Genomic DNA, 19,485 nt, shown 5'->3' on the forward strand with positions numbered 1-19,485 from the left:
CAATGCGAAACCCCTTGTCTGTGGAGGACGGAGGGAGCGGGGATGCTGAGGGGGTTTAGGGGGGGAAGCTGCTCGGCGCGTCGCGCTGGCGAGAGACTGACCTCCACATCGCAGCCCGTGATGCGCTGGTCACCGCCGTGCGTCTGGAGAGGCACGTTTCATCCGCGGATCCGCTGGAGCTGCGCGGCTGAGGCTCCACTCCCCAAAGTTTAAACCCTGATGCGTTTGCAGAGAAAATACAAAATAGATTACACCTTAAAAACCTCAGTGGAATTGTATGTTTTAGAAACTACAGATACATGATTGTGTCGTTATTACACGTTCACTGTGACGTCAGTTAAACTCAGGAGAGACTTTCTTCTGACTGCTGACATTCCTATTTCAAGTATCAGCATCTACATCTGGTTGGTTACACCTGCAGGCAACTCTTTTCTGTCATGTTACCGCCATGGAGTCAGAGGTCACGATCAGCTTTAGCACAGCGCCCCCTAGAGCCGATACTGCGTGGTCACTTTGCGTAAAGACACGTGATCCCCTGGTGGGACTCAGGTGAGGGACAGTCATACAGGAGGAGGAGCTGAGCCTGTTCTCTCAGAAAAGCCTTTAAACATATTTGGAAATATTAATTTACAGGGATACTAATGGCTCTGTCTATACTGACTGATTTGTTTCAATATAGGCATCAATATAATATTCCTTTAATATTCTGATGTAGCCAGAAGGTCTGTATAGCATATAAAGGTATTATCATTATGACCTTTAGCTGATAGCTGGCCACAACGGAAATAATGTTGTAATCAAGAAATATTAGATTACTCACATAAATCAAGATGCATTTTTATAGAAAAAAGTGAAAATCTGAACAAAAATGTGTCTGAGGAACGTGAACATCATGCTTGTCAATAAAAAATCAACTACTACTGCTTCTGTTAGGGTCCTGTTGAGCAAGGCATTTAACTCTTACTGGTTTGTAATGAAGGATCCTGGATCTGAATATGTAGGAAACCAGCACCAGTTGTGCCCTAGAAAAGCAACTGTAAAGCCCATCCATCTATAAGCACTGTCACCTGTGTCCCCTGTTAATTCAGCAGGCCAAGGTCGCGGGGAGAGTGGCAGTGTGGCGGAACCAGAGACCCGCCTATACAGCGCACACTGCACTTTTTCTTCCTCTTTATGCCTCCCGGTCATGCCAAGACACACTCGGTGTGGGCCATCCATCTTCATACGACGGCAGGGGACGGACCTCCAACCCCTCAACGCAGGCTGGGAGGTGACGAGCATCACTCAGAAGCAGGCCGGTTTCAGCAGGAGGTATACTCTCCTTTTAGATGAGATGAGTGGTGACACTGTCATATCACACAGACAGAAATCAGATAAAGCTCCTTAACATGCAGGGGGCTCAGCATGTCTGCCTATGTTGTCCTAGTTCTGTAAGTGAGGACAGCATCAGTCATAGAGAAGTCTGGTTATATAAGATTCCGATTTGATTTAAAGAATGAATTTGCTGAACTTATTGCTTGGACTGGACTTGATGCAGGCGGGTGAAATCTGTGAAATAAGCTCCATCTAGTGGATACAAAAGATATAACATCATATGACAGCAGCCAGCATTAATACAACTGGTGTCTAATGGGAATTTCATTTACAGCATAAGTCACCTTCAAGGTCAATATTGCAGTCAAAGCATCAACACCACCCTCATCCAAATACAGACATGCTTCATTAGAGAAAACACGTATCAGTGTATAGTTTATTAAAATAATACACAAACTATTAATACTTTAAAACTATTAATTATTAAAACGATGCATTGATAATTATAGTACAATATTGTGATACATGTTATGCTGAGAGGTTCTATTATGCGAGTACTCTCACTTTTGGTGCAGAAATCACAGTTCTCTCTCCTCTCGACTCTGCTTTGCTTCCTCCATAAAGACTACGCTGTCTTATCCGACACACAATGGCTTGTCTCCTGTCGTCCCGCTACAGATGCATCATTATTTTGGAGTAAACGGAGGGCGGGTTGCAATCCGTCCACATGCATACGTGGCTGCGTGCGTCCACCGGTGACACAAACAGATAAAGGTTCAGTCCGTGTGGTGTGAGGATGGCGATCATCAGCCAGTTGTTGTTTGTTTCTTGTTTGGTGCCGCTGGTCCTGAGCTCCCCTTTCTACCCACCAACATGCTACACCAAGGTGCTGGGCATGGCACGGGAGCTCACCCAGTGGGCTGCATATCTGAAATGGGACCCTGTAACTGTAAGTCAGCTGATGTATTGTTGTTTTTTTAAGTATTTTGTAGATTTAGAATGGTCTTGTGTGCCATATTGTATATTATCTGTATATTTACTGTATGTTGTGTTTTTTTTATATTGTACTAAGATATATAGGAGACAATCGCTATTTTTTTCCTTCTTGTCTTGATACATACATCGTCAATTGTATTTAGTCCTTTAAAATCAAGACACACAGCGGGAGGCTAAATGTGAACACCTTTTGTTTGGATTTAATGTATTAACGTGAGACAGCTGTGATTTTTCCGAGCATTGATTGGATTATCTGCCAATTTTGAAACTTCATATTATTTTTTGCACTCAGAGTTACTGCATGGCTCACATGCCAGGTCTCTACCTTGATGTCCATGTAAGTACGACTTCAAGTTCCCCATGATTCTAACATTTGTTCATTTTACTTAATTGACATTTTATTATACATTACATGCATTTGGAGAACCAAAGTTTAAAATCCTCCCAATTAAAGAACCAGCATGGAAAAATATGTTTGTTCTATCTTTACTTTGAGTCTCTGTTTATCTTTCACACTCTGTTTTGAGCAACATTGCTGTCCCAAAATCTTCTCCACTGACGTCTGTGGTGTTTTGACTGAAAACCTCCGCTGTAAATCACACACAGGGACACTAATTGCAACTCTTGCCGAATGCAGAATGCTTGTGTGATGTACAAGATGAGGACCTACATCTCCCTGGTGGAAGGCCTGCGAGATCGCCGCTGCGCTTACACCAGAGACGTGTGGAAGTTGGGCGTCACTCTGAGACAGCTCTTCATCATCATGTCAGAGAAATGTCACGGGGTAAGACGAGACACGGTTTTCTTCTTTTTTAATAACAATTTATTTAATATGAATTGAAATTGTGCATTAGAAATATGACACCTGAATAAAGATTCTATCATATATGTTCCCTAAAAACATGGATCTCATCTTAATTTTCTTTTTATAGGACCTGGTGTTCACAGTGTATGACTGTGCTGCACTGGAGGGCTAACATCCTGGATGCTGAGATGACAATATTACCGTCTAACAGCTGCACGAACCTTCTATGTACATTCTTAAACATAGGCAATGTTTGAAAGATTAAATCGATGGTAACTATGGCCTCCGTTACAAAAACATGTATTTAATCATCTGTTTTCTGACTATAAGGGGGCATATTGCCACTAGTTGTCACATCTTTCCTATGGTATCTTACTAAGGAAACAATTCACACAATAAACTTTATTAAAATGCCTTTTGTTGTTTAATCATTTATCTAAAATATTCTATAACATAGTTACAAAAATGATTGTTTGGGCATTTCTAGGGATTTTCATCCTCCATTCATCGTTGGGCTCTCAGGTACTTTACAGTGATTTTAGAGGAAGAGAAAATGCATCACATTTACATGATGGATAATAATTGAGTTGGACAGTTTTTAGGAACTGTACTAATTATACACACACATACACATACACACCATGGTGAGGATTCATTAGTGATTACAAACCTCTGAGGGCTGCGTGGGCATGCATGAGCTTGTCTCTTAACTGTAGCTTCTTTAAGGATTGACTTTCACTTTGTATCGTGAATGCAAAGTGAAAAAAAACACCCTGAAACAGTGGAGCTGCTGCCAACATGGCAAATTGTGTTTGCCAACTCACTTCAACAGCTCACTGCCACCAATCTTCCTAACAGCTCTGATCTTTCCATAGAATTCTGAGAGAAGATGACTCATGCAAATGATTACATAAAGTGCTTTATGCACTCCGAAGGAAAATGTTTTGGAAATCATTGACAAATATATCATCTTTCTTAAATGTCTATTGATTTGAGTTGAATTTTCCAGAGACACTCATTTGTACAGAAAGCAGTCACTCTTCAGAAATTGCCTTAGCACAACTATGTAATGAAATTGTTCAGAAGCTCCTCAGATGGTCAGCTTTACAAAAAAAATACATCAAACATGAAATAGCTGTAAAAACTAAAGGCTGCATAGAGCACAAACGTTGATAGTTCATATACCAAAGGAAAGTGGATAAATCAAGTACATGATTTAACTTGCTTAACTCGAGTATTTCCATCTTTTGCTACATTATACTTTATACTAAATCACTTCACCCCAGACATATTGCACTTTTACTTACATACTGTATAACATCATGATATAATAATCTATAATGCATCAGCATACAACTAATCATACCAATATATAAATCTAAAATTGACTTCACATCACACAACCTACTTTAACATGCTCTTAAGTGAATTTATTAATGATAAAAACAGATTAATGTCATATTCTAACACTTTGAAAGGAGCGGTTCTGCATACAAAGTCCTTTTGACTTCTTATACTTTAAATACTTTTGGCTTTTAATGTTCCTACTGCTTTTTAATTCCAGGACAAGAAAGTATTTCGAGTCTGTGGTATTTGTACTTCTACTTAAGTACAGGATCCAAGTACCTCTTCTATCACTTTTCTCACTTTCGCTCAACAGGTCCATGTTCACTGAGCTGAATGTACCACCAGAGGGCGCTATATCACCGTATATGCAGGTGGAGAGCCAGTTAGTTGAGCCAGCATGAAGTTTGAATGAAAAGAGAATAACAGTGCGGCTAAATTATGGTTTTATAACTACCGATTAAGGCGTTTAAGTTTCGATAACCCTAATTATCGGCCAAAGCCCGAGTCACGTATGTTTTTGTTATTTAATAAAAGGAATTAGAAATGATTGGTGACGCAGTATGATGTAAAACAAACAGCAAATTGGAGTCATAAAAACTTAAACAACTGCATTCCACGGAGCGCGAGCTGGAATTTCAGTAGTTTCGTTAATTACACAGCTGTTTGGGTTGACGAGGCCACGCCCAGCGCCCAACCCGGACATGGAGTCCCTTCGGCTCGTCGGCGCGGCGGTGACGACCGCTCGTTCTTTGAAAGGAACTACATTTCCATGACGGCAGTGGGAGGGGTAGTTGAGCAACACGGTTGGGCGGGTTTTTTCGCACAGTTAGTTACTCCAAGCAACAAGTTGTTGCCCCACAGGCAAGCCGAAGCTGTTCCTCCATCGCGTCCGCAGCGGCAGGTGGTCACCAGCGCTCAACACGCAGTTTGTGAATGGGATTACGGGCGCAGAGGCTTCGGAGCACCTGGTTGTAATGGACGGAGCAGAATAACTTCTTACAACTCCCCTCTTTTTTTATATTTTCTCTTCAACGCGGAAAGTGAAGATTTCAGTGATTTTTTTTATTTTTTTTTTATGTTGTTGAATTGTAAACAATGGCGCTTGCTAGATTCAGCAAAATTCTCCGGCTGCCGACTATTGAAATCAAGAAGAAACTCAAGCAGTACGAGCACGTTCATCGGGACATCAACCCGAACGACTTGTGGGAGATAGTCGGCGAGCTGGGCGACGGTGCGTTCGGGAAAGTCTACAAGGTGAGCGTGGTTTCCAAAGACTCACCTGTGTGTTTACTCTCCTTACCTGGGAAGTCATTAAAGCCCGTTTGTAGTTCTTTATAGACTGAACTTTTATTGACCTGTCAACAAATTCAGTGACACTCTGTCAAGATGCATAACAAAGTGAATCCTGGACAAATTAAATTGTGTGCATCCTATTAGAAACACTATGATATCCACCATTCTTCCTCAGAGTAAATCCCACATGCTAAAGGTGTGAACAACTGCTCACCTGTAGATTATTCAGCATCTCAGCAATGCTGGGATTATTTAATCCACTGATCCACAAACTCGGGTATATAATGTATCTTTGGATGTCACATAAAAGTTTTATTTTCTGGATAACATGTACCTGTTTGGAAAGGATTGTACAAATCATTATCTCTTAAATAAATTAATCATATATCTATTGAAAGAGACTTTTCATGTGATTTCCAGTAAAGAAGGTTTAGACAAATCCTCACACACCCACCGCCTCCCCCACTCCCTGCTGTGAATCCAGCAAACAGTGACAGTGAAAGGACTCTTCATGAGTTCAGCCCCGTCCTCTCCAACCAGCAGCAGCAGCAGCACGTTTGGCTCAGAGGCGTTATTGAATCTGGATCTGTTAGCCTGGTCAGTCCCCTCTGTGAAGCATGGCACAGGCGCTCTGTGTGTGACCTGCCCAGCGGAGCACAGTGGACGTCTTTCACACAGCAGGGGCCTCAGTGGAAGAAGTGATGCCTTCGCAGAGCTCTGCACAGAACAGAGCATGTAGTCTCTTACTCCACCTTATTTAGATATTCTGTTTTTACTGGACGTACAGTGAGGATATGAAACGGAAGCTCACACATTTGGATGATGATTCTCTGTTTGCACTGGAGTGAAAAAAGCTGACTCTTGCTTATAGCCAAAGGTCTGAACGTTATGTAAGTTGTCCTATAATGTGTCCTTTTGAGCAGAGCGAGCATGTGAGCGGTCCTATGGAAATATGACGCAGAGAAAATAAAAAAAACACAAGTTAGTAACACGCATACCATGAAAACAAACAATGCTTTGAGTTGGAGAGCTGCAGGACGAACACAAGGTGCTTTATGCGTGAAGAAGCCTTTAAATGGTAGTTTGTAAATGCACAGGGATTCTTGGGATTTTACGGTTTATTGACACAAAAATATAACCTTTGGTTCCAAACGATATGGCAACAAATCACATGGTTAACCCATTTGGAAAAGGGTATTTAGAGGAACACCAACAAAAACATCAAATCAACATTTGTATAAGATATATATTCTTCTATCACCACGTTCTTCAAATGGTACACCGTTGTTTAGCTTCACTAAAGACCAACTCAAAGGCACAGATGATTTGTGATGATTCCACTTGAATATTTGGCAAGCCTGCTGACAAGTTATGCCCCGACTATGTTTCCCGTCTCTTAAACAAATGTCAAGCCACTGCCTCGGCTTCTGTTTCCTCTCCTCGAGTGGGCTGGAGGAGGACTGAGGACGGCTCCACACCTGCATCTGTCAAGAGTGGGAGCCGTCGATGGCGGAGAGAGGAAATCGTGGGACTGGGCTTCCTCTCCCAGCTTGAGAAACTCAGACAAATCCGCTCATCCGAAGGAGGGAAAGGTCTCAAGTGGTGAACCGTTCATGTTTTCCGTCGTTAAAGTCTTTGATAGAAGAGGCGTGAGGGCGTGAGGAGCCTCGAGACAAATGAAAAGCTGTCATTTGGATGTGTGACAGGCAGCAGCAGAGTAATACTGATCCAGTCGTTCTTGTCATTTGCGAGGAGGCCCACTCAGACGGCCTCTTTGTTTCCAACACGTGTCGTTGAGATTAAGCACAGACCTCTTTAATTGTACAGTGTTGGTTGAGAGTCCAGAGTGCTGCTGTCAAAGCAACCCTCCAAAGGTTAATGTCGCCATGAGGAGGAGAATAACAACTCCATGTGTTGCGTAAGGAGATCGTTAAGGACAAATCAAGCCGTGTGTGTGTGTGTGTGTGTGTGTGTGTGTGTGTGTGTGTGTGTGTGTGTGTGTGTGTGTGTGTGTGTGTGTGTGTGTGTGTGTGTGTGTGTGTGTGTGTGTGTGTGTGTGTGTGTGTGTGTGTGTGTGTGTGTGTGTGTGTGTGTGTGTGTGTGTGTGTGTGTGTGTGTGTGTGTGTGTGTGTGTGTGTGTGTGTGTGTGTGTGTGTGTGTGTGTGTGTGTGTGTGTGTGTGTGTGTGTGTGTGTGTGTGTGTGTGTGTGTGTGTGTGTGTGTGTGTGTGTGTGTGTGTGTGTGTGTGTCTGTCTGTCTGTCTGTCTGTCTGTCTGTCTGTCTGTCTGTCTGTCTGTCTGTCTGTCTGTCTGTCTGTCTGTCTGTCTGTCTGTCTGTCTGTCTGTCTGTCTGTCTGTCTGTCTGTCTGTCTGTCTGTCTGTCTGTCTGTCTGTCTGTCTGTCTGTCTGTCTGTCTGTCTGTCTGTCTGTCTGTCTGTCTGTCTGTCTGTCTGTCTGTCTGTCTGTCTGTCTGTCTGTCTGTCTGTCTGTCTGTCTAGATCTCATGAAGTGACTCTATAATATACCCCTCTGTTATCCCATATGTCCTGCTTTGTTTACAGAGTTGACAAAGAGAGTAGGTGCAACTGTACTTTCCTTCTGTTTCCTAACAAGCTTTGCTTTTTCGTTTTGGTCAAATATTGTGTAGTTTTATCTCCACAGACTTCTTAATTTGTCGACATAAACAAACCAAATGCAGAGTTTTGAAATGTGGGGTCGCGGTGCGAGAGCCTCACAGACGGAAACACATGGAAGTAAACAAGCAGTACAGGAAGACCATGATGCTTGTTGCCGTTTGGCGGTCAGCGTGGCGACCTACAGTACAGGAAGACCATGATGCTTGTTGCCGTTTGGCGGTCGGCGTGGCGACCTACAGTACAGGAAGACCATGATGCTTGTGCCGTTTGGCCGTCGGCGTGGCGACCTACAGTACAGGAAGACACTTGTTAACTGTGCGGCGTTTGCAGTTTTTGTGAATCTATGATTGGTTCAGCCCCGGATGTTAATTTAACAAGAATATTTAGCCCTCTTGTCCTGGACTCAGAACGACTTTTTAACTCTGAAAAAGCTGCTGGAATTTAGCCTCAAGTGAACATGCAGACAGACAGCATAATTAGTGTTAATTTAAGTGTAGTTTGCGCTACTTTTAGACTAAAATTGCTGTTTGGTTAATTGCGTTTGTCACGTTCGGTGCAAGTCCTTGACATACAGCTCAAACTGTCGCACCATGTTGTGCACCCCAGACTTTCTCTCTCTGTGTCGGCCCTTCATTCTCATCATAACCACTTATGTTTTTCTTCTTAAATTCGTGGATGTCTCACTTACTTCCTGTCCACCCGATGTGTCATTGGATGTTTTCTGGGTATGTTTCTACGCATGCTTGCACTTGTCGGCTCGGCTTGTTGACTCTGAATGTGAGTGGCTACAACAACCGAAGCATGAAACGGAGAAGTTGTATGGTTCCCCTCACTAATTAATGAGCCACGTGCCGCTGAGCACGTTGGCCTGCTGCCGCTGGTGAAGCGTTTCCATAGACACGAGCAGGTTGTAAGGTTACGCTCCGTCAAATTTCCATTGTGGGTCGAAAAACCACAGTGTGTCTTCTCCCTGTTGGTCTGTGATGTAGGAAACCGTGGACTTGAACTGCGGAGGAGGACTTGTTTGTGTAGTCGGCCACATACTGTAGAAGTATAGCAGCACTCTTGAACAAGAGGAACATCGATGCGACTTATCTACACACAGTCAGAGTGGGCAAGCTCTTGAACTGTCACCGTTTCTTTTGGGTTTGGAGTTATTGGAGTGGAAGGGTGTGAACCGTGAGTGTCCTGGTGTTGTGAAAAGGAAACTCACTTTTGTGCAGCATTGATAATGGTATGTTTTGTAACTTTTCGTTGTGTATAATCAGGTTAGGCCTAATGTGTCTGATAGTCCTTTAGCCAAGGCCAGAACAAAGGTGGCCCTGGGTCCAGTATGGACAGGGTTTAAGTGACCCCTATGTCTATCCTGGAATGTGTTTCATGAAAAGTAATTCATACACATTAAACTATTTTGTCTGGCCAGATGTTACAGGAAACCTGGATGGATTTATGCCACCAAATGGCATTTGACAGAGAGGGGAAGGAGTGAAAGGCTCACTGAAGAACCCCTTCAGACGCGATTTCCTCTTCAGACAAGTGAAAGAGAAACCCACCGGGTGTCATAGGCGAGGGCGAGGGGGGAGGGGGGCCACAGGCTGCAACATCCTCTCTTTTGGCAAGGCATGAGGTGCATGTGAAATTTAGAATGTGGCAGTCTCAAAGACGTATGTTGAGGTGCCTTTTAGCGAGACCATCGTCAGACTCTGGGTCTAATCTCAGGGAGCAGCTGGGCCCAGTTACTGATAGGAGCCCCGTTTAGTGGGCGTGGGCTCGGCATGCTGGGAGTTCCCATGATGACTTTACTGGCACTTACAGAACGCCTCTTCTGTGTTCCTACAGACATACATGCTGGAGGTTATGGACCCGTCTGAGTCCATTCTCAGAAAATTATGTCAAACCACATCTCGATATAATGATGTGACATCATGCAAGTCTGAGCTTGGGTTTAGCAGCATGCTGTAACCATGAGTGTGTAAACCCACCGATCTGTTGTTACTTGTATTGCATACTCTTACCCGTAATCAGTTAGTAGATCTCATCTGTCATGAGTCATTCAAAAAAAAAAGTCTGTGTATGAATCATTGAAGATATCAGTAAAGCTGTCTTTGTGGCATTATCATGATGGCCTGCCTCCCCGGCCTGCTTTGTGCTCGCACTTTGTTCTTACTCAAGGTTTTGAATACGGGACATTTTGCAATGTTGATGAAAACGTTCACATCCTGAAAACACCCATTCTCTCCTGTGGTGTTAAGTCTGAACTCTGCTCAGTGAAACGGGTAGTTTCATGCTTTCATGCGGTCGGCATGTCTACAAGAGGAAGAATCTTGCTGTTGAGCTGATGGAAGCCACAGAACACATGCAATAGTTACACACTTTTTGTGTCTCGTTTTAAGGTTTGAGGTTGACATACGTGTCTGTTGAGATAAAATGTGAAGTTAACATTTCTGCTCCAAAAGCACTTTAGTTTGGTGGCACTGACAAATACAACCCTAACCCTGAAAACCAGACCACTGATCGTGTGACTGCACAGTCGAATCAAGTTTAAAGCTTCTTCTTCATAAAGAAGAAAAAGAAACCAAAGTTTTGTCAGCCATGAGAAAACCCCATGTTGCCATAACAGTATTATGACATCCATGTTTAACCACCCGATGTGTGATCGCATGCTTTGCTGCACCAGTATGGATTTATGTAGGAAGCCATTTATGGACTTTTGCCATCGAAAATACTTCTTCATAAATGTTACCCAAAAGATGGTGTTGCTCACAAGCTGCATACATCCTAAACGACCTCCCCTGAGAAGTCTTTTAGTGAATGAATGAAACTGTAAAAGTGTGGAAATTACACCCGTGGGTATTGGTACGGACACATAATTATTTATCTATTTATTTTTGGTGACTTTTATCCCCTCTTGCTCACGTCTCTGACACCGCTGTTATAGAACCACAAAGAAACATCACTTTTTAGATACTCCTTAGTGCACACAGCTGTGTAACCTGCTTCGTTTGTGCACCTTGTTCATCTAAATGAGAGATCATCACTTCCACGGGCGTGCGCTGTCAGAGGTGAGGTTTTATTAGCTGCTGTCATAATGTAGGAGCTGAGGGCCGCTGCATTCCTGTGTCTGCAGACACATGGGGAGAGCCTCCAGAGGACGGGTGGGGTTACAGGTTTACGGCGGGGCAAAGGTCTAACATACACGCATTCCCCTGACGGGACCTGTGTATGTGTGTTTGCAGGGACTATAACACCATACAAGCTGAAAATACACGTCAGCATGTGGTATGTTCATTCAGCCTGGAGGTGACTGACCCCAGGGAAAGTTCTGAGTTATCGGTTACCAGAGGTCACCTCGGCCATCCACTCTGTGATGAACTATTCCTCATTCTTTTACAGAGTAAATGTGCAAAGACTCCTTATTTGTGTTTGTAAAGTTAGGAAACTGATGGTAGAATAATTTTTTTAATTTATTAATTTCAGGTTGTTTTAAGGCTTGAAGTCGTAACTCGGTGCTGGTTTCTATTTCCAACACACCCGCAATCATTAATGTCTCCGTTAACAAAGACCCGCCATTAAACATTGTTATTCCGTGCTTGAGTCATTGAGGCTGGGAGCGTGTGCTTCAGTGTGCGTGTTTGCTTAGTCTGCCAGCACATACAGTATGTTTGTGTGCCAACACGTGGGTCGGTGACATCTGCTTTTTCTAAGCTCTTCTTGAGCCGCAGCCGGTGTCATGGATTGTGGCCTTCAGGCAGACTGGTTACTGGAAACAGATGGATAAATATACGTGACAGCCGAGGGGAGATATACAGGCAGGGTTGACAGACACATTCGGTGAGGGAGACGTAAGATGTGCAGACGATGAATGATGAGGCAGGAGGGTTAGAGAGGTGTGCTGCACATTATGTCACAGTAAGAGGATTTAAAACAGGAAAAACAAGCTGGAAATAAAGTTGGCTGATACTCAAGGATAGGGCTATACATACACACAGAGACTGATTTAATGAAAATAAAAACAAATGGAAACTGTTACATGAAAATGTTGGGTACAAATTTTGTTTTTTCCGCAAAAATGCATGGAAATATATTGATGGACTTATTTTGTATAGGCATGGGGAAATAGAATATTTTATTAGACTAATACATATGGAATAATTTACTAAAGCTGCATCAGAAAAATAACCTTTGCGGATGCTTGAAATGCACACTGGCACATCTCTTTTTAAGGCAATTTGTTGAAGAGCCGGAGTGTTTTTCGCCCAGCTTGGGTCCTCTAGGTAATCAAGTCACTAACGAACAGAAAACATCCAGGCAGAGAGTGAGGGAGACGAGCTGCAAGACGGAGCAAGAACGAGTCCATCTGATCTCCACGGAAACCAGACCTCAAAACCAACCAAAGACTGTTGTTGTCCGCTGGACTAGAGCAACGTTTTCTCCAGCTTGTATGAACATATCTGCAGAGTGCAGTAAAAACCTGAAAAGTTGGCATTCTCTGACAACAATGGCAGAAAATATTGAGGAAATGAACGTTAAATTTCACTGATCAGACACGTCAGTCTGTTAGAAAGCAGTGTATGATGGGAGAGGCTCTGCTGGGCTTTTCAAGGGGGTTCAGATTAAAGAGCACGATGCCTCCTCCTGCCATTATTCCTCTCGTCTACATACCAAAGCGTGCACACACACGTGCACGCCCTTGTGCATTGATGTCCCGCTAACTTGTAGGAAGTCCCATACGAGAAGCAGCGGTTCTGTGTAATTTCCTCTCAGGGCAGTGTATACACTTGGCAGGATTCACATGTAAACAAACACGCATGTTTGCATACTTTACGTGAGGACCCTTGATGTAATGCATCCCCCCACCGAGCAGGAAAAGCCACCACATGAATGCATGAGGGTCAGGTCTCTCAGTCTCTTTGCTACCCCCCCAACCAGCCATCTGAAGGCCAGAGGTGCATTCCTCAGCTGTGTCCCCCTGAGATGTAAAGGTGTGTGTGTGTGTGAATCCCTTCATGGAGCTGGGTCTGGAGGTTGCAAAAAACCCCCAGTTAAGACCATGTTAATGCTGAGTGTGACACAAAGTCGATCTCATCCGTTCACGTATTCCTCCTCCTGATGCGGTGGAGAGGCGTGAGACCAGCGTTCCATTAGAAATCACCCCCAGACTCCTTACAATACTCCTACTTGTTCTTCTGTATGTGGACCAGAGTCTGAAAATCTGACACTTGATGAGAGACAAGAGAGGAGGACATCGAATCAAACATGACGCCATTATTTCTGAAATGCCCTCTAAAGATGCATCTGCAGTACGTGTAGATGGGCCTGTAGTCCTGGAAATCAGACCCCAGGCGGTGAGTTTGTCCAGGCTGACGGTGTTGGTGCAGGAGGGGGGGAGCCAATAGCAGAGTGCTGAGATGTTAGCAGAGGAGTGAAAGTGTCTGGTGCCTCCGTGTTTACTGTCCAGGCTTGTTAACCGAATGACTGATGGTTTGACGGCGGGAGGGGACGTCCTGTTGACTCACACTGTAGGTTACCGGGGCGCGGGGGAGGTTCTGGCTTCTCTGCAGCTCTGTTTGACGAACGCTCACAGTCACAGTGAACCGGGATGCGTTAAAGAACGTGTGTGTGTTGCCTGGTCTATTTATTCAGATGTTTTCCCACAGCCCCCTGTTAAAGCATCAGACCCCCACCGGACTTGTTTAGTCTGCCGTGTTTCTTCAGGTCACTGGGTGGACACACGTAGAGGCGTCGTCACCGTGACATCACTGTCGAGGCCTATTTTCTCATTAATGCTCACGCAATCTGTTGCATTAACCTTTTTCAGTGTGTCACTTTCCAGAGAATTTTACATTTACACTTTAGATTGTTTAGTTTGCGGTTGTCTTCAGTCACTTCGTACGACCCGACAGCGTTGGAGGCCAACATGAATCACCACCTCTGTTTTCGACTGCATTTCCAGCGGTTGCTCGTCCCCCGGTCGTACTCTTGCACTTGCGGTATTGAACATGTGGTTTTGTCTGCACGTGCATATTAATGTCACGTCTCCCCACAAATCCCCGTCAGTCAGCATTCACAGCATTCTCTCTTACATAAGGATGGACATCGTGTGTTTGTCTGCTCACTTTGAGTCACATTTGAGTGTTTGGACGCTTTCCAAAGAGTCTACCCGTGTTTACGTTCGCTTCCCTTTATTACTCAGGATTATAGGAATTCAATGTCTGTGTCTTAGCTGAGCCACACTGGCACTTGATGGCTTTTGTCCTTCCTCTTTTAACCCCCAGTTTCCTGTTTTGTCTTTATATGTCAGTTGGTCATCATTTGAAATGCTGTTTTGGATGCACTTTGGCTTCGACTGTGGTAGAAGTGTACGGCTTTTTGGTTTCGTAGTTTCTTTCTTTCTTACAGATTTACATTCTGTGTTTGATTTAGCTTTTTTCCCCACCCTTTCGTCCGGGACGTAACAAAGACAATGCATGCATAAATGTTTCGCGTGATAGAATTACTTCACACAGGCACACCCTTTACCACTATTAATATCCTCTGTGGAGGTTTGCGTGATAGAAAAGGCGTTCTGTGAGGAAGTGAAACTTGGGTTATTGATACTTTAAAAAAACTGTCCTTTATTTACTTTTGCTGTGGAAGAGTTTCATCCCTAGAATAGAGGAAGTAAAATGCAGGGATCAAGCAAACGGGCCCTCCATTGAAGTTAATATGGTGTTTCTCCGTCTCTGCAGGCCAGGAACAAGGAAACGGGAGTTCTTGCCGCAGCCAAAGTGATCGAGACCAAATGCGAGGACGAGCTGGAGGACTACATCGTCGAGATCGACATCCTGGCCAAATGCGACCACCGCTACATCGTCAAGCTGCTTGATGCGTTTTACCATGACAACAAACTGTGGGTACGTGACACAGGAATCCGGATGGACCACTGACCTATGAGATGCCCCTATCACTGATTCTGATTCTTTAACCAAACAAATGAGAACCAAATTTACACACTGACTTTATGATAAATTGTAGATGAACAGAGAGTATGCATGTGCGTGGGAACAATGTGGTCAAGGCTGCTGCATTAGACTGGTGCTTATTGTACCAAAGGGGTGTTATCTGCTGTCTACACTGTTACCCTCTGCACAAGATGTATCTTTTCCCTGTGTTGATCAGTGGGGAAGTGGAAAAATAGTATGTTGTCAGGCTCAGGGGACGTTTCATTTCACTGTTACTGCCTTGTTGTTTTATTGCAACACAATCTCACGAAAGCTCCGTTAAAAAAATAAAGATAAGAGAAACGGATTGCCTAAATGGGAATGACAGAAGACAGCAAGAATACGGATTGATTTCAGTTCAGTGTTTACGGCTCTCGAGTTATTTTCCCTCTCCACACTCGCTCGCTGGGTCACGTATTCAACTCCCTCTGTAATCTCCCAGTCTAGCTGGCCAAGAAAAATAATAGTGACCTCATGCCGGGGCATGACCTTGAATATCTAAAGAATTACAAGGCAGACTAAAGATGGTTGTGTTGGTGTTATTTTCCCCCTCTACTTCTGGAATTATTACTATAATTATTATCATAAGCAACATTTATAGTCTAGATTAAGCTGTTCTTTTGCAGATTAAAGATTCAATGAAATATGTTGGTATGAGTTGGACCACTTGTGGTTACCGTGGTGACAGCAAGTTTGGCTCACAGCAAACCCGCCTTGAGCAACTACTTGGTCAGAAATGCAGCGAAAGAGCCGATGGTGTATATGTTAATGTTTAATAATGATTCATGATGACGCCTTTGACCCAGCAGCGGTAGAGTTGATGACCGTGATGAAGGTGTCTCACAGCGCCGTGTGCTTCGTTGCAAAAATGATGGGAAGCAATTTTACACATGCATTTTTAAAAGAAATATCATGAATAGTTTCCTGCCACTTCATCACAATAAAAGCCACCCCATATTCCGTCTATTTAGCGCTTTTAATGTGAGGTAGCGACAGTAATATGTTCAGTTTTATCACTCAGGATGTTCACTCCGCCCCTACCCAAGACAACACACACACACACACACACACACACACACACACGGCCTTAGCTAGACTTCCTGAGTGTGAAAGGTGAATGTCCTCCATCAGTCAAAGCTGTGAGACTTAAGTTTGTGCTGATAAGTCAAATGTACAAACATCCCTTCCTGCAGCATTCCAACAACATGCTTCCTGTGTGTGTGTGTGTGTGTGTGTGTGTGTGTGTGTGTGTGTGTGTGTGTGTGTGTGTGTGTGTGTGTGTGTGTGTGTGTGTGTGTGTGTGTGTGTGTGTGTGTGTGTGTGTGTGTGTGTGTGTGTGTGTGTGTGTGTGTGTGTGTGTGTGTGTGTGTGTGTGTGTGTGTGTGTGTGTGTGTGTGTGTGTGTGTGTGTGTGTGTGTGTGTGTGTGTGTGTGTGTGTGTGTCACAATCACATACAACACAACAAAGTGAAGAAGCCGTGCTCCTCATTGTGTGTGTGCTAGCCTCAGGATCTGAACACCAGCCCAGTGGTTGGCGGTCAGGCCTCAGTAACCTCCGGTTGGGTGGACTGGGCAGGGGTGAGATGCTGCATTCCAGTAGTGACCCACCCGTTCTGCTTTCTACTGAGTAAGAGGGGGATAGAGGAAAGAGAGAGAGACAGTGAGAGTGAGAGAAGGGCCGTTTTGTTCCCGTTTCAGGAACAATCCGGTCTTGAGGCTAGAAGGGCAGCCAGACCCACAGCGTGAGAAAAAGAGGGCCTTTAACATGGGGGACAGGACTGCTGACATCAGCACTCTGAGAAGAACGAACAGAAAGAGAGAGAGAGAACGGGAAAAGGGAGGAGATGAAAAAAGGGGGAGACAATAAACACAGAGGAGAACACACACACCATTTAGAACATGGTTAAGCCGGGCTGATTAAAGGGTTTGTTTGACCAAATGACACAAAAACACATCGTCTGGATTACCTCTGTTTTATTTTGATATCCCTCCCTGAGATTTATGCTGCCACCCAAATACTGATGGGATCCATAGGGACTATTTTGTTACTGGAAAGCATCTAAAATAAACCCCTCGCCCGTTATCCAAAGTAGTGGATAATGTTTCTAAGAGAATATTTTGCTTCGGGGAGTATCATTAACACACCTCCATTGTGTTTGGGTGGAAGCATATTTTAGACAAAATCTTTATTTTTCGTTCTGTTAAAGCTTTGCCATTATGTTCAGGTCGGTATGTTGTGTCATTTGCCACCACCTCCATAGACGCAGATCAGCGAACCTTTAGTTATTTGTGCCAAACTCTAAATGAACCCGTGTGATTTAGGTTTTATATGCTCATATTTCTTTCTTTGTAAGGTACATTCGGTACATTCGGTACATTCGGCTGTTCCTAACGGGTCATTGTTGGCAAATGGACTTTTACGTTCTTTGGACTTCTGACAGAAATGAGGTGGGGAATCATTGTGGATGTGCAGAGCTGTGAATCACAGGAACACTGCAATGTCAGCGGCCCTGATTTGAAAGCTTTTCCTGTCTAATTTGGTTCAGTTGATTTTTCTTTTTGGGTCCGCGTGAACGAGAAAGGCAAAGCTTGTGTCTGCATACGTTCAGCCCATAGTAGGAATGCCTGACATGCAGCTTGACCAGTCGGTGTACATTCTTAACCGCTGCTCAACACGTCACCCAGAATTGTTTCAAGGTAGGGAGGGCTGAACCGGCTGCAGAGTCACTGACGGAAACACAATCCAGTGTCTCCTGACACGCGTGTGACATACAGCTGTTTAGGCTGGGCAGTACAGCGTGTTTGTACTGAAGAGTAGCAGGGCGGTGTTCAAACACAGGAGGAAATAGAAATAATACGTGTGGTTAGCGGTGAGCAGGAATGGGGAAATGGTTCGTACTAATGTGAGATGGAGATATGGTTGAAAACACATTTTAACGATCTAAATGTAGACTTCTGATGCGTCTCAAATCGAGCAGAAAACCTTTAAAGGCCTTGAAAATGTCAGGAAATCTGACCGCTAATGGGTTTTTAAGGCTGATACTGATAGATGTTGTTGCAATGAGACGGCCAATAATCATTCCAAAAACATAAATAATTAACATAAACTATCTTGAAGAAATTTGATGGCATTTTTATTTTCTGTGGTCTAGTTCAAAGTGGGCGTGGCCACATTGGAAAAAGGTGATGTCACCTTTTACATTAGTAGACCAACCAAACTGAACAACATAAGAGTCTGAATCTGAAACCACAAACCCAATCATGCAGAGCATTCGAGTGTTAATCTTTTAATTAGCAACTTTTACATTTAATTAGCTGTTGTTTAACTTTTCACCTCCCTGCCTGGTACAGCCACCCAAACTCTAGATCTAAAAGCAAACTTTCTAGGAGTCTGTCAATGGAAAGTAACATAGTTGGAAAACTCCAAAAGCCCTTGACTCAAGGTTTTGCAGAAAGGAAGAATAATAAAGTCTTATTCTGGCAGATAGTCCCAATAATGATTTACTGTATTGTGTAAGCAATAGAGCTTAAGTAATGTCTTTGTGTTATAGAGAGGTCAGCTTTCTATCTCCTTGTACTTTCTATCTCCTTACTGATACAGTAACACACTCCCTAAACGGTGCCCCGGTGCAGGAAGGAGATAAAAGGGAGAAGACCTGGTGATTACAAAGGTCTGGAGCAGCAACGGGCCAGACTTTCTGTCATTTAAAGACACGTCGGGGAAGTGAAACATCCTTGATAACGCGTGACAAAACTAGAAAATCCAAACATCACAAAAGAACACTGTTTCCCCGGTGGAGCTGCATGCCAGCATGACATTCCTCAGCTCTGAGTTCAGGTGTGCGTGTCTTGGTGCGACTCCACGTGCACGCCGTCGTGCATACACTCCCTGGCAGTCACCGGTACCACGGGTGTTTGCATCTTTTGTACTTTTTCTGAGTGGCTTTGTGACTGAAACTCCACACCCTGTCCAGTACCTGGCTGATGCTTTGACAGGGGTTGTCATAGCAAGCATGTCTGGAATGATTAAATGAGAGTGACATCACGCAGCAGGTATGCCATGCATGACATCGAGAGTTGATCTTTAACCATTCAATCAAAGGATCAACTCTGCGGC

At 43.9% G+C, this 19,485-nt stretch overlaps 2 protein-coding genes across 2 annotated transcripts in view; both read left to right on the plus strand.

The window, feature by feature from the left end:
• The first annotated feature begins 429 nt into the window (after window positions 1–429).
• Window positions 430–3,524, plus strand: cytl1 (cytokine like 1). The gene is made up of 6 exons (XM_084028544.1): window positions 430–549; window positions 1,089–1,311; window positions 1,993–2,263; window positions 2,603–2,647; window positions 2,948–3,094; window positions 3,243–3,524. Exons 3-6 carry the CDS (start codon window positions 2,111–2,113, stop codon window positions 3,285–3,287), a joined length of 390 nt encoding a protein of 129 aa, XP_083884670.1. The 5' UTR covers window positions 430–549; window positions 1,089–1,311; window positions 1,993–2,110; the 3' UTR covers window positions 3,288–3,524.
• A 1,799-nt stretch (window positions 3,525–5,323) lies between these two features.
• stk10 (serine/threonine kinase 10) overlaps window positions 5,324–19,485 on the plus strand; it is a 33,824-nt gene continuing 19,662 nt past the window's right edge. Inside the window, exons 1-2 of the mRNA XM_084029388.1 lie at window positions 5,324–5,716; window positions 15,118–15,282. Coding sequence (XP_083885514.1) covers window positions 5,558–5,716; window positions 15,118–15,282 — 324 coding nt within the window. The 5' untranslated portion in view covers window positions 5,324–5,557. The remainder of the gene's footprint in view (window positions 5,717–15,117; window positions 15,283–19,485) is intronic.

Source organism: Eutrigla gurnardus (genome assembly GCF_963514095.1).
Source record: "Eutrigla gurnardus genome assembly, chromosome: 15".
In the NCBI taxonomy this organism is placed as follows: domain Eukaryota; kingdom Metazoa; phylum Chordata; class Actinopteri; order Perciformes; family Triglidae; genus Eutrigla; species Eutrigla gurnardus.

What these genes read in the sequence shown, in the direction of transcription:
- cytl1 (XM_084028544.1), top strand. Translation starts at nt 2,111, where the DNA reads ATGGCGATCATCAGCCAGTTGTTGTTTGTTTCTTGTTTGGTGCCGCTG. An exon ending in TGAAATGGGACCCTGTAACT is followed by an intron (nt 2,264 to 2,602) that starts GTAAGTCAGCTG and finishes TTTTGCACTCAG; the next exon opens with AGTTACTGCATGGCTCACAT. An exon ending in GTCTCTACCTTGATGTCCAT is followed by an intron (nt 2,648 to 2,947) that starts GTAAGTACGACT and finishes TGCCGAATGCAG; the next exon opens with AATGCTTGTGTGATGTACAA.